General features: G+C 44.2%; 1 protein-coding gene across 1 annotated transcript in view; it reads left to right on the plus strand.

Annotated features, from left to right (window-relative positions):
- ABCB7 (ATP binding cassette subfamily B member 7) overlaps positions 1-26,851 on the plus strand; it is a 72,669-nt gene that overhangs the window by 33,298 nt on the left and 12,520 nt on the right. The window contains exons 6-14 of the mRNA XM_060249513.1: positions 637-725; positions 812-899; positions 2,058-2,232; positions 3,590-3,747; positions 4,294-4,457; positions 4,601-4,730; positions 5,712-5,883; positions 19,950-20,053; positions 21,583-21,690. Of these exons, the coding sequence (XP_060105496.1) occupies positions 637-725; positions 812-899; positions 2,058-2,232; positions 3,590-3,747; positions 4,294-4,457; positions 4,601-4,730; positions 5,712-5,883; positions 19,950-20,053; positions 21,583-21,690 (1,188 nt within the window). The remainder of the gene's footprint in view (positions 1-636; positions 726-811; positions 900-2,057; positions 2,233-3,589; positions 3,748-4,293; positions 4,458-4,600; positions 4,731-5,711; positions 5,884-19,949; positions 20,054-21,582; positions 21,691-26,851) is intronic.

The following is a 26,851-nucleotide window of genomic DNA, read 5'->3' on the forward strand; positions in this document are numbered from 1 at the left end:
GTATCCCTCAACCTTAATATTCCAATTGTGAGTGTCATCCCACCAGGTTTCAGTAATTAGGTCATAGTCCCCTTCCTGTATTAGGCCTTCCAGTTCCTTCTGCTTCTTTTTCGTTTTTGCCCGTACCCCCTGTGACATTGTCTTCCATCGTCTAGTGAAGACTTCTTAGTTTAATGTGGTCTTCCCTTACTGACAATTCTTCCTGTTTGTTTTAATTGCAGATAGGCAGGCAGGCAGGCAGAATTGCTGCCTTAAGGGCCCTAATTTTGTAGACAGGCAGAGTAAAAATGCTTTAAATAAATAATAAATGGGTGGGGGGGGGCGTATTCTTCCTGAGCCCTGTTGCTGCTGTTATGTGTAATGTTTTCTTTTTTCACCTTAGTTGTACTGTTTTTTCCAGATTTAATTGTAGTGATATTCTATAGATCTTTCTAATCTTTGCTTAGAATATATGATTGTGTGTTTTTGCTGCCGCTGCTGCTTACATTTTTGTTTTCCTATTTATGATGGACCTTTTCTATTTTATTATATTTTGATGATTTGTTGGAAGCTACTTGGGCAATTTTAGCAAGGCGAGCGGCCTACAATGTTTCAAGTAAATAAATTGTTAATATTGTCCTTTCCACCCCCCTCCAGTATTATAAATGTGGAGCACAGTTTGCACTAGTAAGCCTGGGGACTCTAGGAGCTTACACGATATTCACAATAGGAGTTACACAGTGGAGGTAAGATGTTTTTCATAACTGAGCTGGTTTCATTGATTTGTGAGGCTGCTATAACAACACTCTTATGTAAACCTTTTGTTTTGCAGGACTAAGTTTAGGATAGAGATGAACAAGGCAGATAATGATGCAGGCAATGCTGCCATTGACTCGCTGCTGAACTATGAAACTGTGAAGGTGAATCATTAAACATCCTAGTGTTATTTATTCCTTCCCTTTACTATGTATCCACTGAAAAGACCTTGTATTTGCTCCCTTCAGTTTAAGAATGACTAGAAGTTGCTTTTAAGAATGTTTGTATGTTTTGGCTTTCAGTGTTTGCTTCATTTACGGCACTCTCTTCAAGATGTTTTCTCACGGAGAAATGCGATGAAAAAACTGAAATTTGTTGCTCGGGCTTGCTTTCTATGGGGAAAGGATGTTTGTTACATCTCTCTTGAATTGTTTTTCAAGTGAGCTGCAGTCCATTTTGAACAAGCATTTCCCTGGGTGTACTTGTTTGGCTGTACTTTCTGAACGTCATACTCCAAAGCAGATATTGAAACTTAGACATACCAGAATTCAAGTGAAGAAGAGGGCACTGAGTACTGAAAATGCCTATAATCCTTCAAAACTTTGTAATTTCTACTATCGCTACATATCTTTAAAGCAATCTGCTGCTTGCTATGTGTTACTGTTATCTGTTCTGTAGGCCGCATCTGACTAGGCCTGCCCCTCCCTCACGAAGTCTCCTGCTTCTGCCATTTCTTTGCCCCTTGTACTCATGCCTTTAGGCTACCTAATTGTTCTGCTCATTGTGCCAGGTATTGCATAATACAGTACCTGGGCAGGTGTGCATTTTTACCTACAGTGCACAAATTCAAATGCAGTAGTATGATTTTAATAATACTGACTCTGCAAGCTGCTTCAGGAGCTAATTATCACACGAATCCTCAGTGGAACAGGCTTCCTCCTCGGGAGGTGGTGAGCTCTCCTTCCTTGGAGGTTTTTAAACAGAGGCTAGATGGCCATCTGACAGCAGTGAAGATCCTGTGAATTTAGGGGAAGTGTTTGTGAGTTTCCTGCATTGCACAGGGGGTTGGACTAGATGACCTTAGAGGTCCCTTCCAACTCTATGATTTTATAATCAACTGGGGTGCATAAATGTCAAAATATATTGGAGAAATGAAAGAGTTGTAATGGAAGGGTAGGAAAGCTAAAGGGAATGCAGTGTATACAGCGTATGTAGCATAATATGTCAGATTCCAGAGGCACAGCTAGTTAAGTACTAAAGCATAATTTGCCTAGTGTATCCTTAGGAATAGGCCTCCTTACTGTGTTTTCTGTCCTTGGCAGTATTTCAATAACGAAAAGTACGAAGCCCAGCAGTATGATGGGTTTCTGAAATCCTATGAAAATGCATCATTGAAGACTACCACTACCCTCGCTCTGCTTAACTTCGGACAAAATGCTATCTTCAGTGTGGGTTTAACAGCCATCATGGTGCTGGCCAGCCAGGGAATTGTTACAGGTAACCGCCATGACTTAAGGCAAAGTCTGACATCTCATGTATGGGAGTCTTTTCCTGGTTAAATATTTTTATTTTTAATAGAAATAGGGGGAAGGGGTGCAGGAATAAGAGAAAAAGAGTACGCCATTACAGTTCTGCATTGTAAAAGAAAAAGTATGCTATTACCAAAGATTTCAGGTTTTCACGGCTGGTAACATCATTAGGGTTTGTAGAATCTTTCGGGATCAAGTGCCGTGTTCTACTGGAGAAAGTTTTCCTTCCAGACGTTTCGTTCTCAGCTGCGGTCCTGCGGAGAACATCCTCAGTGGCGTTGCAGCCGGAGCAGGCGCTCAGACCTTCTTGGCTGCTGTGCATCGAGGGACAAATTAAAAACTGATAAGTCAATGCACAGCAGCCAAGAAGGTCTGAGCGCCTGCTCCGGCTGCAACGCCACTGAGGATGTTCTCCGCAGGACCGCAGCTGAGAACGAAACGTCTGGAAGGAAAACTTTCTCCAGTAGAACACGGCACTTGATCCCGAAAGATTCTACAAACCCTAATTATGCTATTACCGTTCTGCATTATACATATATGAAAAATATGTCAGTCTAATAAAAGTATAGATAAAAACAGTGACTGTAAGTCATAGAGTACTGACATTCTTAATGGCAGTTGGTACATTCAATGAACGTCTGGCTGTTTTTAGTTTCACTTTTCTCTTCCAAACAATTTCTGCCTACTTCTCAAGATAATAATAAGAGGAGATTTGGATTTATACCCTACCCTTCACTTGGAGTCTCAGAGGAGCTTCCAGTCTCCTTCTTTTCCTCTCCCCAAACACCTACCCTGTGAGGTTGGTGGGGCTGAGAGAGAGAGAACAGCTCTGGGAGAACTGTGGATGACCCAAGGTCACCCAGCAGCTGCATGTGAAGGAGTGGAGAATCAAACCCAGTTCTCCCAGACTCTTTACATAACTGTTTACATTCATTTCTGCTCAAATTCCATAATTGATTTTTTTGTTCTTGTTTTTAAGCAATTTTATCAGTGCTATACTGCTGGGATTCTCAAGTGATAGTTGTGAAGTAGAATCTGCCTCTTAGAATTGAAAGCCTCATGGGTGGGTTTACCTGGCTGATCCCTTTCATTGTGGTAGGGTGGCAGGGATATTGGTTTTTAAAATGGGGTGCATTTCTTGGCCATTGGTAGAAATTGACCAGTGCTTCTGAAGCAAAAAATTGTGTTGCAACTGTATCAGAACTGACCCAATGGAGAAAAAGTATCCAGATACTTCAGGATAGTTCCCCAATTCGCAGGCATGTTGCGCCTCCTCACATTTCCTAGTATCTGTTTTTCAGTTTCCTCTTTTTCTTCTTATTAAGGTAACCTGACAGTTGGTGATCTGGTAATGGTGAATGGATTGTTGTTCCAGCTTTCTTTACCTCTTAATTTCTTGGGAACTGTGTACAGAGAGACAAGGCAAGCTCTCATAGACATGAACACCTTGTTCACACTACTTAACATAGACACAAAAATAAAAGTGAGTATTAATATTTATTAAAACCTTGTCCAGTGTGTTTGAATGAATGAATGAATGAATGAATGAATGAATGAATGAATGAATGAATGGGGTCACCTTGTGGCTGTGTTCATGATTCCTTTGAGAATTAATTTCCTCGCAAAGAAGAATGTTGTATAAGGAATTGCTGTTCTTTCAAGAGTAGTTACTGCACTAGTGTTGCTTAATGTCCTAACTGTCTTGAAAATAATTTCTTTACAGGCAAAACTGTATTGGTAATTGGTGCATACATGTGTGAAGCAATTAAGTCTTTACTGTTTTAATTAATGATGCAGAATTTATTGTGCAAAACGCTGCCTCAAAGCTGAGCTTTACAGTGGCAGCTCTTAAGCTTTAGGGAGAGAAAAGAAATACCTGTGTGGCTGAAATCGCTAGTTTTATTTTAATTCCTTTGGGCTAAAGCCTTTGCCTGTTGCTTATTTTGAATTAGATCAATTGTTTAGCTTGTTAAGGTCTATGAAAAATAACTTCTGGGCAGTGTATAAAGCAGCACTCTTCTTTTAATAGGATAAAGAGCTGGCTCCGCCCCTGCAGATCACGCCACAGAGTGCCACCATCGCCTTTGATAACGTGCATTTTGAATACCTCGAGGGGCAGAAAGTTCTCAGTGGCGTCTCTTTTGAAGTTCCTGCAGGAAGGAAAGTGGCCATTGTAGGAGGCAGTGGGTCAGGGTGGGTAACCAGATATGCAAAATTCTGCATCATTGATTTTTTCTTTTTTGAAAAAAACAAAATAGTGATAATTTGTGGATTTTTTTTTCTGGAAAAAGGGTGCTGAACAGGTAACCTGATTCAAAGGTGTGTTTCTTTCTTAGGAAAAGCACAATAGTAAGATTATTATTCCGCTTTTATGAACCGCAAAAGGGCGATATCTATGTTGCTGGCCAGAACATACAAAACGTCAGCTTGGAAAGCCTGAGGAGGGCTGTAGGAGTTGTACCACAGGTATGGGGCTCTGTGTATCTTGGAAGCTGTCCTCTTTTTGTAAAATCTTAATGCAGCAGCTACAAATAAAATCAGTAATGATCTTAAACTTGCAAAAGTTGCATGGTTTGGCAGCGTAGTAGTGTCTGAATATGAATGAGACTGTTCCTGTGGTAGTTTTCTGGGGTTTAGTGCTGAATCTTTGTGTAATCATTCAAAAATGATTCAATAAAGGTTATTACCTTTAAAGCCCTATATGGCCGAGGACCTGCCTACCTTAGGGACCACCTCTCCCCATATGTTTCCCAGAGAGCACTGAGATCTAGCTCTCAAAATCTTTTAAAAATCCCTGGGCCAAGAGAGGCTAGATTGAAAACAACCAGGGAGCAAGCCTTTTCAGCAATGGCTCCCCGATGGTGGAATCAACTTCCAGAGGTGGTGTGAGCCCTGCGGGACCTGAATCAGTTCCTCAGGGCTTGCAAAACCACCCTCTTTCAGCTTGCTTTTAAGATAGAACCCGGCTAAACTGACCTGTAGCCACCTAACCATCTTATATACGACTGTGAACTGTAGCACCTTAACTTAATTTTAACTTATAATAGCTGTTTTATCTATTTTAACTAACCTATGTAACCTAATTGTATCTTAATCTGTTTTGTCTTGATTGTATTTTATCCAAATCATGGTTTTTCCATGTCTGTGAGCCGCCCTGAGCCTGCCTCTGGCGGGGGAGGGCGGGATACAAAAATAAAATTTACTTTACTTACTTTACTTTACTTACTTAAAATAAGCCAGCCGCCATCCCTCTGCCTTTTCCAGTCACTTGGAGTGAAATTGTTTCTGCAGTTCCTATAACCTCTCATCAAAACATTCTGGAAATAGTTCTTGCCTAAAGGGGCTCAGTGGAAGATTTTAGAAAACTTACTGTTGAATTAGCAAAATCCCTCTGAAGTGTCAGTATTTTGTGATGAAAAAGCTTTGTTTTGCTTGCATGTGCTCCAGGATGCTGTTCTGTTCCACAATTCCATCTTCTACAATCTCTTGTATGGCAATACCAGTGCGTCTGCAGAAGAAGTCTATGCTGTGGCTAAGCTGTCAGGGATCCATGATGCTATTCTCAGAATGCCCAACGGGTACAACACACAAGTGGGAGAGCGAGGCCTGAAGCTGTCGGGTAAGTCAATATCCAATATACTTTCGTGTTTGCGTTCTTCCTTTCTGACCTTAGGTTTTGTGCTTAGTTTGCACCTCACCCCAGTTATTGGTAATAGAGCTTGAGACAATTACTGTCCAGTAGCCTAGAAACTCCGGCAGTAGAATGAACTGGGAAACTACAGGCCGGTTAGTCTGACTTCTGTTGCTGGAAAGATATTTGAGCAGATTTTAAAGGGGTCAATCTGTGAGCATCTGAAGGATAACTTGGTGATTCGAGGAAGTCAGCATGGATTTGTCTCCAACAGGTCTCGCCAGAGCAACCTGGTTTCCTTCTTTAATCGAGTGACAAGCTTACTGGATTGTGGGATTGCTGTTGATGTGGTTTGCCTGGATTTCAGTAAAGCTTTTGATAAGGTTCCCCATGACATTCTGATGGACTGAACTATAGGACAGTTCGGTGGAGAGGAAAATGGTTAGAGGACCATACCCAAAGAGTGGTTGTCAGTGGAGTTTCGTCAGATTGGAGAGAGGTGTCCAGTGGGGTGCCGCAGGGTTTGGTTTTGGGCCCAGTTCTTTTCAACATTTTTATCAATGATCTGGATGAAGGGGTGGAAGGGCTGCTCATAAAATTTGATGATGATACCAAATGGGGAGGAGTACCAAACACCCAGGAGGATAGAGTTAAAATTCAGCAAGATCTGAATAATCTGGAGAAGTGGGCATTTGCAAACAGGATGCAATTCAACAAAGATAAGTGCAAAGTCTTGCATCTGGGCCACAAAAATGTGAAACACAAATACTGGATGGGGGATGCACTTTTGGGAAGCAGTGTGTGCGAAAGTGACCTTGGGGTACTAGTGGACTGTAAACTAAGCATGAGCAGTCAGTGTGATGCCATTGCAAAAAAGACAAATTCAATCCTGGGTTGTATCAAAAGGGTTATTACATCAGACTCACAGGAGGTCATAGCTCTGCTGTATACTGCCTTGGTCAGGCCACACCTGGAATCCTGTGTGCAGTTCTGGAGGCCTCACTTCAAAAAAGATGTGGACGAAATTGAGCAGGTGCAGAAGAGAGTGATAAGGATGATCAAGGGCCTGGAGGAAGAACCTTCTGAGGAAAGACTGAGGAGGGCCTTGGGAAGGTTCAGTCTGGAGAAGAGACAATTAGAAGATATTGGATTTATATCCCGCCCTCCACTCCGAATCTCAGAGTGGCTCACAATCTCCTTTATCTTCCTCCCTTACAACAGACACCCTGTGAGGTGGGTGGGGCTGAGAGGACTCTCACAGCAGCTGCCTTTTGAAGGACAACCTCTGCCAGAGCTATGGCTGACCCAAGGCCATTCCAGCAGGTGCAAGTGGAGGAGTGGGGAATCAAACCCGGTTCTCCCAGATAAGAGTCCGCACCCTTAACCACTACACCAAACTGGCTATCTACACCAAACTGGCTCTCGATCAAGAGGAGATTGAGGGGGGACATGAGTGCACTCTTTAAATATTTAAAAGGCTGTCATTTAGAGGAGGGCAAGGAGTTGTTCCTTATCTGCCCCGTGGCACAGAGTGGTAAAGCTGCAGTACTGCAGTCGGAGCCCTCTGCTCATGACCTGAGTTCAATCCCAGTGGAAGCTGGTTCAGGTAGCCGGCTCCAGGTTGACTCAGCCTTCCGTACTTCTGAGGTCGGTAAAATGAGTACCCAGCTTGCTGGGGAGAAAGTGTAGATGACTGGGGAAGGCAAAGGCAAACCACCCCGTAAAAAGTCTACCGTGAAAACGTTGTGAAAGCAACGTCACTCCAGAGTCAAAAACGACTGGTGCTTGCAGTCTACCTTTGCCTTTGCAGATTACCTTTACCTTTACTTTAAGGAGCTGTTCCACTTGACAGCCAAGGATAGGGCTCGAAGCAATGGGCTCAAATTACAAGCAGAAAGGTACCAGCTGGATATTAGGAAAAACATTTTTACAGTCAGAGTAGTTCAGAGAGGGATGGAACCAGCTGCCTAGGAAGGTGGTGAGCTCCCCTTTGTTGGCAGTCTTCAAAACGCAGCTGGATGATTATTTGTCGGAGATGCTTTAGGCTGATCCTGCACGGAGCAGGGGGGTGGACTAGATGGTCTGTATGGCCCCTTCCAACTCTACAATTCTATGATTCTAAATCGAAGACTGTGCTACTGAGACCAGGGAATGGCCATGACCTTTCGTGCCTCTTCCTGTAATCCAGCGGAGGTGTGGTTCAGTGATAAGAGTATTTGCTTGGCATGCAGAAAGTCTCAAATTTGATCTCTATTATCTCCAGTTAGCAGGTGATGGGAAAGACCTCAGCCTGAGGCTCTGGAAAGCCACTGTGAGTCTAAGTGGACAATATTGACCTGGATGGGTCAAGGATCTAATTCACTATAAAACAGCTTTATGTGGGGGGGGGGGGGCAGAGGCAAAATTGAAATAATTAATGGGTGCTTAATTGTTTTACAGGCGTAGGCAAACGTTCTAAGATCTTTCATGATGCATGGAAGTATAAATGCTAAATGTGCAACATTTCTGTAACAAATTCCATGTTAGCAGATCATATTGGAAACCAAGTAATGTGAAGGTTGGGATAGTTTTGTGTTCCCAGGGATGTGTTGGTTGGCTGGATGCAAGTGGTCTGGAGGGGGAGGCGGCATCAGGCTGCGGCAAGGGGGCACTTCTCTTGTGTTTCCTGCCTCTTTTTTTTTTTTTTTTCCTTTTAGCTTTCCTTATCCAAATTCTACATTAAAGAGCCATACTCAGTTTTGTCTTTAATTATTGTAGCTTCAGATTGTTTGGCAGCAAAACCTAAATCTGTTGTTGGAAAACCCAAATTCTGCTATAAGTAGAGATGACATCGTACTGGCAGAATTGCTTCAATGTGCATTACCAGGCTAGTTGGCCCTGGTTTTTGGAAGCGCTTAATCTGGATTGGAAGGTAGGGGGAAGAAGAGATCAGGACGTGTGTTTTTATAACTCCTGGAATTTATGTCCCACTACTTGGCCAGGTGGCCCAGTGGGTGGGCCCTGAGCTACCTAGCAGCCTGGGTGGCAGGACTGGCCACTTTTGGTGCCCCTAATGTCCCCTGCCCTCTGGCACCTTAGTTGGATTCACTTGGCATTATGTAGTCGCAGCGGTTGTTTCATAGATCCGATAATCAGGAAATGAATGTTACGTTTTTTTCTTCATATAGTTTTTAACTCTTATGGTGGTTCTGATTCATTTAGTCGCTACTTAAAATTTCACTGAAATGTAGTCACTGGTTAAGATGAATTAAAATATTCGTATAATTATGACATTTGAAGGGTTATTAACACGGATCAAAGTTCTTGCTGCTCAGTTATGAGTCTGCGTGCAGTGGAGAAACTCCCCTTTTTGTTTAAGGGGAAGCACTCCTGGATTTAGGAAAGCTGTTGGCAGAGCAGATTGTTCTGGTTTACAGTAAGCTGGATGCAATGGGGAAACGAGGATATTAAGTTTGTAGTGGACTCTGTGCAGTTCAAACAGAAGCTTGACAGACAAGCCATTTCCTCTTCCCTGGCTTTTGCCACTGGGACTGCTGAACATATGAAGCTGCCTTATACTGAATCAGACCCTCGGTCCATCAAAGTCAGTATTGTCTTCTCAGACTGGCAGCGGCTCTCCAGGGTCTCAAGTTGAGGTTCTTCACGCCTACTTGCCTGGACCCTTTTTAGTTGGAGATGCTGGGGATTGAACCTGGGACTTTCTGCTTCCCAAGCAGATGCTCTACCACTGAGCCACCGTCCCTCCTTTCACTGCTGCTTGAAAGAGGAACATTAATGTCAGACTAGAATTGTTGCAGGATCAGTGGACCCCCTCCCCATCTCATGCTACTGCCTACTCTAGAACTCTGAGATTTGCCTCAGCCTAGGTGACTTAGGACAGAGCTAGGTCAAGTACAGAGCTAGGTCATTGTCAGTGTTGTCTGCCAATCCTCTGCCAGTTGTCCCCTCAGCTATAACTGCTTGCAGACTCCTTAGCCTAGGGGGCTGGACCTTGCTAGCCTCTGGACCTGGGTGACTGGTCCTTGGTTTTGCTTGAGATGTATGGATTTCCCAGTGTAAGACGGTGGGTGTTAATAAGTCATTTATTACTCTCAAAGATGATCTCAATGTGGGAACCAGCATTGCCTCCAGTATGTGAAAGAGTTTTAAAACGATTAGGGACATTTTTATTAGTAGGAGCTTTTCAGATGTGATAGCAGAATCCAGCGACAATCTCGGAGAATTTAACATTTGTAACTTCTTAAGAAGGAGGAAGATCTATTCAATGCAAACATATATTAGGTTGGATCCTACTGGTTTTACTGCTGACAAAAAGGGACACCCATTGAAAAAGATGCATAGAGGAACGTGGACCTATGTGGACAGAATGGGGCTCAGAGTGAGAGAGGAATTTTCGAGAGAAGAAGCAGAAAGGCTGATGGGATCCACCAATTATATGCGAGGTCACCATTTACTATTACTTGGAATCTTTTTGATTTTAAAAGCAGAGATTGCAACTGCTGAGTAACACACTTTGAAAGTTGGCACTTTTTAATTAAATACTTGACTTTCAGTTAAATTACAAGCACAAAGGAACAACAGTTTAATGATGACAGAAATACAAAAGTGCTATTGCAGCATACTCTCTAATCAGATTGATTGATTTGGTATGTAATTACGCATTAGCAGTGACAAAAGAACCCCTCATAAACATAGATGAAGAATCCACATGGCATGGATTCCACAGAAGAATCCACAGGAATCTGGTATCCATCTGGTTTCGAAACAGATTATTTTCCTTCTGATAAATTCCAGAATCAAGAACAATATTTCTGTCTACGCTCTGGGAGAAAAGCACCACTGTGACTGAAATCCCTGCAAAGACCTTTGTAATTGCACAGAACATGCTTCCTACTGCATATGTGTATCTTAAGAGCCATCAAGTTGCTTTTGACTTGATGGCAACTCAGAATTAATGTTCTCCTTCAGTGGAGGAAGTCATCCAGACTGGTTAGGCCACACCTCTTCTTGCTCCAGGCAGGGCTATAAAAAATTTTGTGTGCCTTCCTTGGACAGAGCAAGGGTGTCCTTCCAATTTTGATAGCCTGCCACTCAAGCAGGACATCAGAGCATCATACCTCAGTGCAAGATTGGTTTTTCCACATTCTGCAATTGAAATCCAACACTCCCTTCACAGTACAGATGGAGGCAAGCTCTCTCCAAAAGGTCCAGAGCCCTGGATTGGGAAAAAAGAGATGTTGAAGGACAAGCCACCCCTGCCTGAAGCCTCAGGCAAAGAGGGCGGCCCAAATGTGTATAAGGTCTCATCCTCTAAACCGGGAGGCAGACTGGGAATCTCAGAAGCTGCAGAAACCTTCCTGACTCTTGCTTCTGTAGCAGTTTCCTGTGCTTTGTCCAAATCGGGCCAAGAGGAGACCAGAGGATTTGTCTAACTTACTGTGAACCTTCCTTCTCAGTGGTCCAGAGGTGAGGCTGTCTGGACCTCTGGGGGAAGAAACTCCTCCTCCAGGCAAGCAGGGTTGCCACTTATTTTTGGAGAGAGGCTTCTCCCAAGATCTCCAGCGTCATCCTGACGCAATAAGAGAGCCCTCTCCCGGGTTGAGGCCCATTGCCACCATGACCTCTCTGTCACGCCATATGTTGAGCCAATGAAGAAGCCAGCACTCCTCCTGAGTCTTGTCCGTTCGGTGCTCCTGAGAGACCAATAAAGCAGTAGCAGTATTTCCTGTAAAGTTTGCTTTCTGTCATGACAGAATTGCTATACAGAAAGCACATTCTTTAAAAGAAGAAGAAGATGATATTGGATTTATATCCCGCCCTTCACTCCGAAGAGTCTCAGAGCGGCTCACAATCTCCTCTACCATCTTCTTCGTGGTCTCTGTGCATCACACCCATGGGAGAGAGCGCGCCTGTGCTGATCCGATCGGTACTTAACAAGCCAAAGGATTTTCGCGCTCAGCTCCAGTGGGCATGCGCAAGAACCCCACCACGCATGCTCACAGAGTGGGCGCGGACATCCCATCAGTTCTTTTCTGACCGCCACGCTGATCAGTTGATCTCCTCGCTCCGGCTGGTACTTTTATTTACTTCCCTTTGAAATAGCCACTTCTAATCTCATGTTACCTCAAAAACAAACCTAGTGAGATGGAGAAAAGTCGAAAACTTTACTCTCTCAGCCCTTCGGATTCCCCCCCCCATTTTTTTTCCCCTTCCCCGTTACGGAAAAGCAATGGAGGCGGGCTCTCTTGCCGACTCAAGTGCTGGGATCAAATTTCCCCTCCTGATTCGTTTCCTCCGCTCCTCTCCCTGCCGAGAGGGACTCGCAGCACAGATCTTCACCAATCCTTCTGACTAACGAGGAAAAAGCCAGCGATGTGCCTGTTCGAACTGCTTGCGTCGTCTCCCTAACTGATTCAATGGACTTCGATGTCTTCCAGCCTGGACAACACATGGCCCAACTCGCTATGTTGGTGCCGGAGCCCACTGAGAGCAAGACAAACTCTCATGGCTCTTCCCTTTCCGACGCCGACTGCTCTGACCTACGAGCATTCTCGGCATCGAAGTCGGAGTCCTCGTTACCTTTCAGCAACTGCTGTGGGGAGGACAAGGGATTTGAGGTGGAAGCAGGCATGGCAAACATGACTTCTATCGTCATACGCCACTTGCCCACTGAAGGATCGGCATCGGAAGGATCAGCGTCGGAATCGGCAATCGCTTCTGTCTGACATTGCCGACGAAGCCCCTCGACGCTCAGCTTATTCCCGAGCCGAGTGCTTCCGCGCTCCAGTTCATAGCGCAAACGCACCTCCCATCGATACTTGTGGCTCCAAGCGCCAATGCCCCTCTGCTTGGCCAGTCTCGTGGGCACTGGAGCCAAAGCGCTCCCCCATACCGATGTTCGACCTCGAGGGCAGAGAGGCTCGTCGGCAGCGATGATGCTGCCCCCCCCCCTTTTCTCGTTTTCACATGGGTTCTTCTAGTCTTATAAAGACAGACTGCAGGAGGCACACACTGTGTCCATGTCCCAGCAGCTTTTTGTTGCTCTTGTTCTAAGGACCTCCCAGGTTGGCCCAGCAATATGCAACCTCCCTTAGGTACTGGATGCTTTACCATCCATCATACTACTGTTGGCAACAACGACCTGGCTGCTCTATTATTGGATCAATGCTAGAAGAAGCATCTGCACAACCCTCCAGAGCAGACTCACATGGCTCTGCCATCAGCACTGAATATCAGCGTCTCTATCCATCCCCTGGCTGTTTTGATGCAGATCAAACCTTGCCTACCTCCACGCTGTTTCTTTACCCTGAGCTTTATGGTCTCTGCCTTTACCATCAGATGACCCTAATTCCTATGGCAACTGCATGAAAGCATTAGACTATACCCTGACGCTTTCTCCTATCAACTTCAACCCTCGACCACTGCAATGGTGTTTTAACATCATTTCACTTGGCATTTGCTGTTTTTAGCACCCACCCACCCACCCCCTTTCTAGCAGTAGTGCCATAAAGGAGTAAGAAGTTCGAACTACACCGATCCTTCCTCCAAGTTCCTCTCCTTGGCTGGATCATATGTGTACGATACATGAACTGGGGACTGAACTCTCTCTTTCTAGCCCCCCCCTTTTTTGTGGGGGGGGGAGGGAAATTAACACCTTGGGCAGGACATTTTATTCAGTTGGTACCCTGGCGTTTAGACCCTCCGCTGCTCCACTCACACCAGCTACTGGCAGTTTATGTTAGAGCAACAACTCTCAGAAGCACTGCCTCCCCCACCCCCAGTATGTTCAGCATTCTGCTGTCAAACTAATTCAAAGGGGGCATGCTCTTGTCCTCACAACAACTCATCATTTGTAGTTGTTATTCCTGGATGCCAATCATGTCTTCGCTCTGCTGCCTCAGTCGGGTATTAGAACATATACTAAAGTTTTCCTGCTCAAGACAGTTGTTGTCCACTCTACTGCAGATACTATTTGGCATGAGATGCTCAGGAGTATCACAATGCCCTGCAGTCTGGGTCTGCCTCCAGGTTCTATGCCACCCGGAACACAGCCTAGAACAAACTACAATCCTAGCACCAACCATCTGAACTCTACTAGAAGCAGGGTTCTGCCTCAGTACTAACCAACACCTTTTCTCTCTTACCTGAGAGAATGTAGTGCAGCTGCGTCAGCTAACTACCGGTTGAAGGCTCATATTAATAGCAACTGTTCTCCTGGCAGAAGTCCCGTTATTCCTGTTCAGGGACTAAGCTCTTCTACCCTTCCAAGTTTCCACCTTCCCTTTCAGCACTTCATGGTATCAAGAACAGGACTGGGAGGCCTCTGCCTCATCAGGATCCACAGAGCACTAGATGAAGAAGATGATATTGGATTTATAGCCCTCCACTCCGAAGAGTCTCAGAGCAGCTCACAATCTCCTTTTATCTTCCTCCCCCACAACAGACACCCTGTGAGGTGGGTGGGGCTTGAAAGGGTCACAGCAGCTGGCCCTTTCAAGGACGACCTCTGCCAAAGCTATGGCTGACCCGGGGCCATGCTAGCAGGTGCAAGTGGAGGAGTGGGGAATCAAACCTGGTTCCCCCAGATAAGAGTCTGTGCACTTAACCACTACACCAAACTGGCTCTCCAATTGACAGTAGTACTAGTCCCTCTAGTAATTTTAGCAGGACTGCCCTGCATGATATGCTCCTGCCAACTAACGTGAAGTAGGGATTGGCACCCCTAATTTACTGAGTGTGTATTCCCACTACATTTCAGTTGGACCACTTCACTTCCATTGGGCATTTGAATTCATCATGCCTCCCTCTCAAACTATAACTCTCAGCCTGCTCTGCTTCCTAGGTTTAACCACACTCCTGTAACTGTTGGTTGCTAACTCCAAACAGAAAGAAAGAAAGAAAGAAAGAAAGAAAGAAAGAAAGAAAGAAAGAAAGAAAGAAAGAAAGAAAGAAAGAAAGAAAGAAAGAAAGAAAGAAAGAAAGAAAGAAAGAAAGAAAGAAAGAAAGACATCTAAAATCCTTTAAACATAGCCCAGTCCACAGGGACAACTATGAATGCTAGCCTGTGGGGTCCACACACGTACACACATCATATGGGGAGTGCAGAACTTTCTCTTTTGAACATGTGCTCCGAACATGGTAAGAACACACAGTTTTCCATGTCTATCCTCGCTGGGCCTTATGGCTTCAACCACCTCGGTCCGGGTGCTTACCAGCCTCCTCATGCATGTCCTACATTTCTGGAGTTCTGGTGCCTCAGATCTCTCTGACTCTTCAGAGACCCCCTGTTGCTCCACTTCTCCCTACTGCCCGAACCATGGGATTGGTGCATAATGGGAGCTCTTTCTGCTTTTTGGGACATCTCTCCAACTCCCTGTCCTTCCTTTTGGATCATTACAAACCAGTGTCTGATTCTGGAAGATGCACATGAATGATCCCGTGTCAAGAGCTTACCAGCCCTGACCTGGATAGCCCAGGCGAACCTGATTTCATCGGATCTCAGAAGCTAAGCAGGGCCAACCCTGTCAAGTGCTTAGATGGGAGACCTCCTTGGAATACCGGGAACGGGAGGCAAGGACAGGCTGTATCAAGTCACTTATAACCTCCCGACCATGCCAACTACCACATCATTTTCTGGGAACGCTGGCGATAAGATCCACTACACACTTCCCTCAGCTATCACTTGCAGAGAGGTCTGTGTTCACCCTTGCATAAATGCCTCATCTTATAGCTGTCACAGATGGACTATTGCCAGGATGCTTATACCCTAGTACTGGGAATGTTGACAGACGGTATGGACTTCCACTCTTCCCACAAGTCATCTGCCCACTTGCGGACCTGAACATACAGGTGATTTCTTGAACCTGCAGGGCGTCATCCCCTCATGTTGAGAGGTTTTTCTCCACCCTCTGTTATGCCTCTGGGGTCACTCATCAATCGACAGCATCTGAGTAAGATAGGAAACATCGGCAGTTCTATCCCAGAGCAGGAGTGGATACCAGATCTTGTCTCCTTTCCTGCGACGCAGCCAATACCTCTACGTGTTCCCATGTGCACCTTGAAATTCCAGGGTAGCCAACAAACTCCGAAGCCATGCCCTCACTGCTCTAGGGCATAACTATGATGGCTTTGCCATCGCTACTTTCCTCTTCTGCGTCATCTCGTCCCAGAGACTTCCCCTACTTTCTTCCAAATATGGAACATCCTATTGGCATAATTGTGGGCTGCAGCCTCAACTCCTCTTGGGTTGGACAGCCTCCTGGCCGTCTTGGCACACCGTACCTCCATTGATGGGTACCGGTCATCCTCACACTCTCCTATTACTCACTTCCTAAAGGCCACCTCGGCTTTCATCTTTATGCCAAATGACCACTCCGCCTTGGCATCTGCCTTTCTCTTATCAATCCTGCCAGGGAACCTCTCCAAACCCCTGGCTACTGGTTCAATTCATTTCTTGTCATAGGGAGCAGCGTTATTGAGGGCTGTCTCTCTCACTGGTTGGATAGCTGGACTACTGGCTCTATGTTATGATACCCTTTGTTTTCATGATGAGAATATACTTCTTCCCCACTCTCCAGCGGTATTCTTTCTCTTGGAAATAGAGTCTGAATTCCCTTTGTAACTCTGACATCTCTTTTGCAAACACTCTTTTTGTGGGTTGGTAAATAAAGAAAGTCTCCTTTCTTTGGATATCAAAAGGGTCCTCCTTTTGTGTTCTTCATTCAACTCTAGAAACAATACTAACTTGTTCTTCTCCACAGTTTCTTCCAAGCTAAACTGTAAGATCTCAGAGACTTCCCGGAGGCCTAACAGGACATCCTGAGCTCTACTATCCCTTACCATGGGTTGCCTCTTTACCTGCCTTGAGGTCCCTCAACTAGGGCCTTAGCCATGTCTCTGCTGCATCAGGTGCTCCACAGAAGTCTATACAGCAGATCTACAGAGCTACGATCTAGGCCGGTCAGCAAGCTGCTATGCCTCTACTGTCTATCTACACTTGTGTTTTTCCTAGTGTGCAATGTGCTTCTGCTGTCTGCTGTGTCTGAATGACCTCCAGCACCCTCCTCCAGACATAGGCCTAGCTTGCTAATCTCCCATGGGTGTGATGCACAGAGACCACGAAGAAGATAAACAGGTTGCTTACCTGTAACTGATGATCTTCGAGTGGTCATCTGTGCATTCACACCACCCACCCTCCTTCCCCACTGCTGTCGGTCCTTCAGCACTCTTTAGGATCATACAGCGGTCAGAAGGAACTGATGGGATGTCCGCGCCCACTCTGTGAGCATGCGTGGTGGGGTTCTTGCGCATGCCCACTGGAGCTGAGCGCGAAAATCCTTTGGCTTGTTAAGTACCGATCGGATCAGCACAGGCGCGCTCTCTCCCATGGGTGTGAATGCACAGATGACCACTCGAAGATCATCAGTTACAGGTAAGCAACCTGTTTTTCCTCCCCCACAACAGACACCCTGTGAGGTGGGTGGGGCTGGAGAGGGCTCTCACAGCAGCTGCCCTTTCAAGGACAACCTCTGCCAGAGCTATGGCTGACCCAAGGCCATTCCAGCAGGTGCAAGTGGAGGAGTGGGGAATCAAACCCGGATTTTCCCAGATAAGAGTCCACACACTTAACCACTACACCAAACTGGCTCTCCAGCCTGGTTCATGGATCTCTTGATCGTGGCTCAGAGAACGGCAGCATCCTGTGGGCTTGCATGCCCCTTCTTCCTCTGAACGACAAACCCAAGGAAGCCATGGAGAAATACTGCCAAAGAACGACAACTCACGGCTACACATTACTGGCTCTATACAGAGAATTACGCAAACGTATACAATTTTTATAAATACTGTACAAAAACAATTGCAAAATTGTGTTAATAAACACAGAACTTAAACTTAACGTGTTTCTTTGACCCAACAAGTCCCGCTAAAAATGGAGACAAAAAAATCAGCAGTTCAAAATTCCATAAAATTTACTGTAACCATTTTTGTGATTTTGCAATGAGATCCAGTGCTCGTCTTCAGTGGAAATAAGGCTGAACTGATTACGGGGCTGCAGGCCGGAACCAGCCGTTTCACACGTAGCTTTGTCAGAGTTCAAACTGGGGTTGTGCACGCTTAGATATACTTACACTCCATTCTCTTAGCATGACGAGTCAAAGGCTGCTGGTTATAGTGGATTTTATGGAGTTTTGAACTGCTGATTTTTTTGTCTCTGTTTTTAACTCATTGGGCACAAGGATATTGGCGGCAGACTCTGTGCAGTTCAAACAGAAGCTTGACAGACAAGCCATTTCCTCTTCCCTGACTTTTGCCACTGGGACTGCTGAATATATGAACATATGAAGCTGCCTTATACTGAATCAGACCCTCGGTCCATCAAAGTCAGTATTGTCTTCTCAGACTGGCAGTGGCTCTCCAGGGTCTCAAGCTGAGGTTTTTCACACCTATTTGCCTGGACCCTTTTTTGGAGATGCCGGGGATTGAACCTGGGACCTTCTGCTTCCCAAGCAGATGCTCTACCACTGAGCCACAGACCCATTCATGGCTCTCCAGGGTCTCAAGCTGAGGTTTTTCACACCTATTTGCCTGGACCCTTTTTTGGAGATGCCGGGGATTGAACCTGGGACCTTCTGCTTCCCAAGCAGATGCTCTACCACTGAGCCACAGACCCATTCATGGCTCTCCAGGGTCGCAAGCTGAGGTTTTTCACACCTATTTGCCTGGACCCTTTTTTGGAGATGCCAGGGATTGAACCTGGGACCTTCTGCTTCCCAAGCAGATGCTCTACCACTGAGCCACAGACCCATTCATGGCTCTCCAGGGTCTCAAGCTGAGGTTTTTCACACCTATTTGCCTGGACCCTTTTTTGGAGATGCCGGGGATTGAACCTGGGACCTTCTGCTTCCCAAGCAGATGCTCTACCACTGAGCCACCGTCCCTCCTTTCACTGCTGCTTGAAAGAGGAATATTAATGTCAGACTAGAATTGTTGCAGGATCAGTAAACCCCCCTCCCCATCTTTGCAAACTGGCCTGGTTTGTGCTGAGCTCAGGTTCATGAGTCGGTTCACGCCCATCCCTACTGCCGTTTGTTTCGGTAGATGTCAAGCCCACCTCGTGTTGGGACCCCTTCAAAAAGGCTGCACTTTTCCAAATACTGGCAGCAGCAAATGAAACACGTTTCGGACTAGGCAGAGAGAGAGGGGGAGAGAGAGAGATGCAGGAATCATATTGTGGGTGAATAGTTCAATTTCTGTTTATTGCTCAGCTTCAGCACCGCCACTTAAGGCTCAAAATGAAATGAGATTATTATCCTCCTAAAGTGGTTTGCTAAAACAAGTCAGTTTTAGTTAGAGGACGCATCACCAAGAATATGAAGGTATTAACCAGAAGCTTGTCGAATCTTTGGAAATCAGCACAAGAAGGTAGATGCATATATCACCATTAATTACTTGCAGTGCCTCTAGAATCTGAATGGATTTAAATTTTTAACAAGTTTGCATATCTTTAATATAGAAAAGTCTCTCTCAAGGGGAAGTAGGAAAGCAGAGCAATGGTGGCCTCAGAGGAAAGGAAAGGAGCAAGTGGTGCTTTGCACAGATACCAGTTTCCTTAGTAGCCGGGTTTTGCAAAGGTGGGTGGGGGAGAGCAGGGGAGAATTGTCCAGATGCTCTTCTGGGCCTAGTAGGCATAATTCCCATGCTAAATCAGCCCACCTTATCCCTGCAAAATACCATCTGGATGCATCTTAGAAGCAGCACCTGTAGCACAATATCTGATGGATTTTCGTTGTCTTTTGGTTTGTCAGAAAAATTCCTATTAAATCTGATACATCCTATGGAAACTCAGAACCATGTTTGCTTTGTTTACTGCTTGATTGTATATTATACCAGAGTCTTCTTGTGTGGAGCTCCAAGCTCTTTGGGTGGTTGAGCGTTGGAGAGAAAACTGGCAGGACATACTACTATTTGCTCTATGAATTCAATGAAGAAAATATGGCTCTTCTGCCTTGAGATATAATTCTAGGTAAATTAACCGTCTACATTCTGTTGTTCAGGAGGAGAAAAGCAAAGAATTGCTATTGCTAGAGCCATCTTGAAGAATCCTCCAATTATCCTCTATGATGAAGCTACTTCATCTTTAGATTCAATTACGGAAGAGGTAGGTAGCTATGCTGCACAACTTTTTCTTCTGCATTACTGCACAGCATTGTCTTCCTAGGCTGGTCACCCTCAAAAGCCAGATTTTTGGCAACTGAGTTGCCATGCTTTTCTTGAGCTTGATGTAAAACCGTGAGATGCGGTCCCTGGTGTCCTAGCACAATAGATTGCATAATATGAAGCTGTTGGAATTGCCTGATGTGCTCACAGTGAGATGTAGAGCATTTGTTCCACTCTAAAGGGAAGCAGTTGGTTGCTGTATAAAATGTGTTTTAAAAGAAAAAACAGTCATTGCAAAACTCCAGTTGGTAAACCTCGCTGCAGAGCATCTTCACTGAAATGCAAGTTAAGTGAGCATAATCCTCTGGCCTCATATGAATTTATATTCCCTTCGCAGACAGGGTTTGTAAAACATCGGGATGTTGTGACACAGATGTCATGACATTGCTGTAGCAACTGCATCAGACTTCGTAATTGTTCAGTACCAAGATATCAGTTCCAGAAGAACTTTCCTAACCTAATCTTCTTGTCTGTGGAAAAAGCCAGGGAACACAGGTTGATTTGCTAACTGCCTAGGCTCATGTTAGGTTTCTTGGACAACCTGTTGACCTCATATCATTAGATTGCTTGGCTGCTGACAGTCAGTTGATCCACGGAGTCGTGTAGAGAGCACAGAACAATGAAGATGCACCTGTCAGAAGCAACCCCCTTAGAGGGTGTGGGTTGTGATGGGAAATTTAAAAGGGAATCTTGTGCGTATTCATCTTCCCTGTATTAATTACTAGTTTGTCAAATAGAATTGAATGTTTGCACAACACAGCTGCACTTCAGAAGCAGTTAGAAAAATACGGCTCATTTCCCCCCCTTGTGTGCACAATGCAATCAAAGCCGTAGATTGTATTTTGGGGGAAATAAAAGTACAGATTGCCCCATTTAAGTGCAGTTTGGATGAAGTTGCAATACAAAGGAAGCAACAGAACTAGATTTTGGAAGTTGTGCATCAAGAAGAGGAAGAAGAAGAAGAGGAGGAGATTGGATTTTCACTACCTGAAGGAGTCTCAGAGCAGTTTACAATCTCCTTTCCCTTCCTCTCCCCACAACAGATATCCTATGAGCTTGGTGGGGCTAAGAGAGCAGAACAGCTTTGAGAGAACTTGTGGCTGGCCCAAGGTCACATCAGCAGGTGCAAGTGGAGGCGTGGGGAAGCAAACCCAGTTCTCCCAGATAAGAGTTCATGTGCTTAACCACTGCACCAGACTGGCTTTTCAGTTGTGACCTCTCCCTTTCAGTCTGTGAAATACCCTTGTTAGCGGTTTTTCACAGTACAAGCTCCCAACTTAATGTTTGAACTTCTCTTTTGAGGTCAGAACTACCATCTCTTTCTTAATTTACAACTTTGAATCTGCTGGTGACCCTCCTTTTATTAAAGTTATTAAAGTATTATTTTTGTCATTTTACTTAACATGATTTCTTTCTACCAGTCTGAAAGATATAAAATGATCTATGCTGCGCCTATCCTTTATCTTACAGAACATTTTGAGTGCCATGAGGGACGTAGTGAGACACAGAACATCCATCTTCATTGCACACAGATTGTCAACAGTGGTGGATGCAGATGAAATAATTGTACTGGATCAGGTGAGAATCAGCTTTCTGGCTATGTCTGAATTTTCTTAAGCAGTCTAAAAGGTTCAGTTTGCAATCCACCACAATACCAAGCTGCCTTTTTTTTACAATATCAAAAAGAATCCTTCTGAGCTTTCCTTGAGAATAATTTCATTTTGTTTGTAATATGTTCTCAATTGGAAATGTCTAAGAATGCATTTTTGTGTGAGCTCATTAATGTGTATTTGCTAAAACTCAATGTTTGTTTGCTAAAACTGTGCCTTTTAAGTGGACTATTGTTAATTAGTTTCATTGGGTGATTTATTTGTAGTTGTAGAAGCTTTATACCTTTCTTATGTACAATGTGTTCTTAATATACTGCATTCCCAGTGTGTCTGTGGTTGACATTTTTATCAGCCCAGAAATGTGGCTATTTTTTGGTCGCATTCATTATTTAGCCTTTCAAGAAGAGAGAAGTTTGGACAATAAGATCATGTTCATATAGGAATCTTTCTATAACTAGATATTTTAATTAGATGACTGACACATCATTCTCTTCTGAGATGGATTATTGTTGGGAAATTGTATCAGTCTTCTCTAGAAGCTCCCTAAGAATTCCTTTTAATACCTTATTTATCACTACTCAGTCACAACATCGTATTGAGATTATCTTCAGTGTCAAGGTGCAGCGGCACCTGAAATAAAAAGTGATTTTGGTTTCAAATTTACCTATGCAATAGAATATTTTAAAAGCCATCCCCATGCACACAGCAGTTGCAAAGGTTTAGTATAAAACCAAGATTTTGAATTGCAGTCCATAAAACTTTATGATTCACAACGAAATACATTCTATGCACTGACACCACCTACCCACCCTCAACCTGCAATATGTTCAGTTGGTCCCAGGCCAGAGTAACAGTTTCAGAGAGTAGCCATGTTGGTCTGCAGTAGAGCAGCTAGACTCGAGTCCAGAGATGAAGAGACCTTTGACGCTTGAAAGCTCATGCCCCAAACATCTTGGTGTTCTCAAATGTACTACTGGACTCGATTAATGTCTTTCCGGGACACAACCAATGTTGTCTTTTAAGCAAATGAACTTAAATGGTGCCCTTGTATATTCTGAGAGGCGTCGGTGTTCCCCTGCTGCAGATGGTGAACAGATGAGGGGAGTAGCTTGAGCCAGGGAATTCCCTGAATCTAGGCCTGCATGTAAACAAACTGGATATCAGTGGCAAATTCTGCAAATTTGCTCTTTACCACATTGCATAAAATAAATGAGGAGGACACAGTGAAATTTCATCAGAAAGCTCCTTCCTATTTTCACTGTTTTGTATATTTTTTCCAGAAGGCAGAAAAACCACTGGAGAACAATCCCTGTAACACCAATTGGATCATTCATTTGTATCATTGACCTGCCCAAAAATTGAAATCAGCAAATAATTTGACATTGTGTTCTTCCATCTGCCAGCCCATTTAGCAGCCCTAGAAACAGTGCTTTCTCAGTGGCTGCACTGGGACTTCCTTATTTGAGCAATCCATTGGTCTCCATCTTTGCTGCGTTTTCACTAAGCAGTACAGGGTTGCCACTTTCTGGAAAGTCAGGGAAAATCAGGGAAATTGGTCTGAAGTCAGGGAAAGTCAGGGAAATTGTGATTAAAATATATTCAAGCAGTGGATTTTTGACTTGCAGCTGCAAGAGCATTATTTGTTCTTGTGGTAACTGGAATAGAGGAGTAGCAGAATACAAGTAAAACTTAATGATGCCCTTTCCCAGCTCCACCTTTTTCTCAGCTCCACCCCCAGCAACCAGCCTCATGTGTTTGTTGAGCTCTGTCCCTGCATGATTTCCAAGGTCTGCCTGTAGCATTTGCGAAGCAAGGCTAGTTTAAACATTTAGCAACAGACAAACTTTAAACATCTTAACTGTTTTCATCCCTACCCGCTTGTACTCCATTTAACTTACATATAAAGATAAACATGTTTTTGGGTCATGCTTGCGTATGGAGTGGACATTTTGTCTCCTGCTAAACCCAGCACAGAGTTGCAAATGAGTTTTGCTGCTGTTGGATTTCACAAACTAGCACTTTCTGCTCTGCACCAGGCAAAGTAAATTTTCCAAATGTGATTGCTTGTTCCTGCTGGAGTTTACAGAGTACCAGCTCTCTCACCCTCTTTCCTGACTTCTCCCATGCATAAAGGTTGCAAATGCGGGTTGTTTGCATCTCTAGAATGCAGAAACGCCACCTCCTTTCTTGCTGCTGATCTGCTCATTACACTCTCTGGAACCAGAAAATGAAAGTGAAACTTCCCCAGCTTTGGAGAGTTCCTACTTGCCAGAAACAAATCTGCTAACATCGTGGTGTCAGGCAGCTGGTTCTGTGTTTGGCTGTATCTGAAACCACATTTTGAAGATGGCTTCTAAGAGGACAGTTTTTAATATGCAGTGGCTGGATTTCAAACTTCATCCTGACTTTGTTCCATGGCTATCCCCAGTTGCTGGAGACAAATGCAAAGGTTACTGTAGAGTGTGCTACAAAACCTTTGAACTAAGTAATATGGGAATTAGAGCAGTGGAGTCTCATGCACAAGGACCATTACATCAGAAGAACCTGAAAATTAAATCAAGTCAGCAGTCCATCGCAATATATTTAGGTTCAAAGCCAAGTACAAGTTCAGATAGTAAAACCGGAGAGGGTGAAGAGACAGCCCCTGCGAAAACTGGAAAACATTATCAGAGTGATGACAATGGCAAAGAATTACCCACCACACAAACTAGTATGGCTGCCTATGTAATCAAGGACTCTGTCAGGACAGCAGAGTGCCTGTGAGCTTTGCAACTGGGGATGAAGAAGATGTCATTTAACTCTTGTAACATCGGTGAGCTATTCAAGCGAATGTTTTCAGATAGCGAGATAGCTCAACAATTTCATCTTCGAAAAACAGAAGCAATTTATGTTGTTGCTTTTGGCTTGGCACCAAATTTCTCTGATCTTTTACTGAAACAGCTGAAACAATGCTGAACATTTGTTATCTGTTTTGATGTAGCTTTGAATAAGGTGATTCAAAAGGGACATAGATTTAGTGGTTCGTTTTTGAGATGATGACTCTCATAAAGTTTCCACTCGGTATCTAACCAGTGTTTTTCTTCAAACTGCTACAGCTTCAGAAGTTTCAAGAAGGCATATCTTCTTTATCAGTTGCAAAATTATTGCAAGTATCTATGGATAGGCCAAATGTAAATCACCTTTTTCTGAGAAAACTAAAAAGAAGAAATTAAAACCAACCTTGACTGTAAAGGAGAAGGAAAAGAATTGAAATTGCTGAGCAGACAGGTTAAAACGGATAAAAGGAAGTCCTTCTTCACCCAAAGGGTGATTAACATGTGGAATTCACTGCCACTGGAGGTGGTGGCGGCCACAAGCATGGCCACCTTCAAGAGGGGTTTAGATAAAAATATGGAGCAGAGGTCCATCAGTGGCTATTAGCCACAGTGTGTGTGTGTGCGTGTGTATAAAACATTTTTGGCCACTGTGTGACACAGAGTGTTGGACTGGAGGGGCCATTGGCCTGATCCAACATGGCTTCTCTTATGTTCTTATGATTGACTTTGGAACTTGTAGCCTTCATGTTGTACATGGGTCTTTTAAAACAGGATTGCAGGCATTGAAATGGGACCTGAATTCAGTCTTGCGCAACATGTGTTATCTGTTCAAAGATTCCCCAGCTAGGAGGGCATCATACACTGCTATGACTGGAAGCACACAATTTCCCCTGAAGTTTTGCTCCACTAGGTGGTTGGAGAATGTTAAGTGCCTTGATAGAGCTATGACTGTTTTTGGCAACATCAAGAGGTATGTGGAAGAAGCAAAACTCCCCCACAGTAAATCTGCAATTTGTATAAAAGCTGCAATGCAGGATCCACTCATGAAGTGCAAGGTGGCTTTCATGAAAACGATTGCTGGAGACTGTGAGCCATTTCTACAAAGGTTTCAAAACCAAAAACCATTGGCACCTTTTTTGTATAAAGAACTTCACGAGCTAATCAAGAAGCTAATGAGTTGTTGCATAAAATCAGAAATGCTGCAAAAAGTGTCTTCTGGTTCCCAGTTAAGAACATAAGATAAGCCATGTTAGATCAGGCCAATGGCCCATCCAGTCCAACACTGTGTCACACAGTGGCAAAAAATTTATATATATATATATATATATATATACACACACACACACACACTGTGGCTAATAGCCACTGATGGACCTCTGCTCCATATTTTTATCTAAACCCCTCTTGAAGGTGGCTATGCTTGTGGCCACCACCACCTCCTGTGGCAGTGAATTCCACATGTTAATCACCCTTTGGGTGAAAAAGTACTTCCTTTTATCTGTTTTAACCTGTCTGCTCAGCAATTTCATCGAATGCCCACGAGTTCTTGTATTGTGAGAAAGGGAGAAAAGTACTTCTTTCTCTACTTTCTCCATCTTGTAAACCTCTATCATGTCACCCCGCAGTCGACGTTTCTCCAAGCTAAAGAGTCCCAAGCGTTTCAACCTTTCTTCATAGGGAAAGTGTTCCAGCCCTTTAATCATTCTAGTTGCCCTTTTCTGGACTTTCTGCAATGCTATAATATCCTTTTTGAGGTGCGGCGACCAGAACTGCACACAGTACTCCAAATGAGACCGCACCATCGATTTATACAGGGGCATTATGATACTGGCTGATTTGTTTTCAGTTCCCTTCCTAATAATTCCCAGCATGGCGTTGGCCTTTTTTATTGCAAACGCAGTTGTTAATAATGGACATGAAATTGCCTGAGAACTTGCTTGACAGAAGCAAGGTTGACATTGGCTTTGCAGCAAAGAAGCCGTTGAAAGAAACTAAACGGAGTGAACGTCAAGTGGCCGAGTTTTGCCTCGGGTGTCGAAAGATGATAGTGGCTGTTGTTGAACAGTTGATTAAGAGAAGTCCTTTGAAGTTCAAGATGGTGCGTGGCCTAGCAGCTCTAGATCCTGCTGTCATTTTATACAAGCCGAATCTTGGAATCACCAGAATAGGGACTGTTCTTGAAGCTGTACATGCAGCAAATCGGATCAATGACACAGTAGCAGAAAAATCAAAGCAACGGATACACTACTTTAACCACAGCTGCCCTCAGTGAGTTCAAGGCTCAGTTTCAAGTATATGTTGCAGAACAAAATG

Source organism: Heteronotia binoei, chromosome 11 (genome assembly GCF_032191835.1).
Source record: "Heteronotia binoei isolate CCM8104 ecotype False Entrance Well chromosome 11, APGP_CSIRO_Hbin_v1, whole genome shotgun sequence".
NCBI classification, from domain to species: Eukaryota; Metazoa; Chordata; class Lepidosauria; order Squamata; family Gekkonidae; genus Heteronotia; species Heteronotia binoei.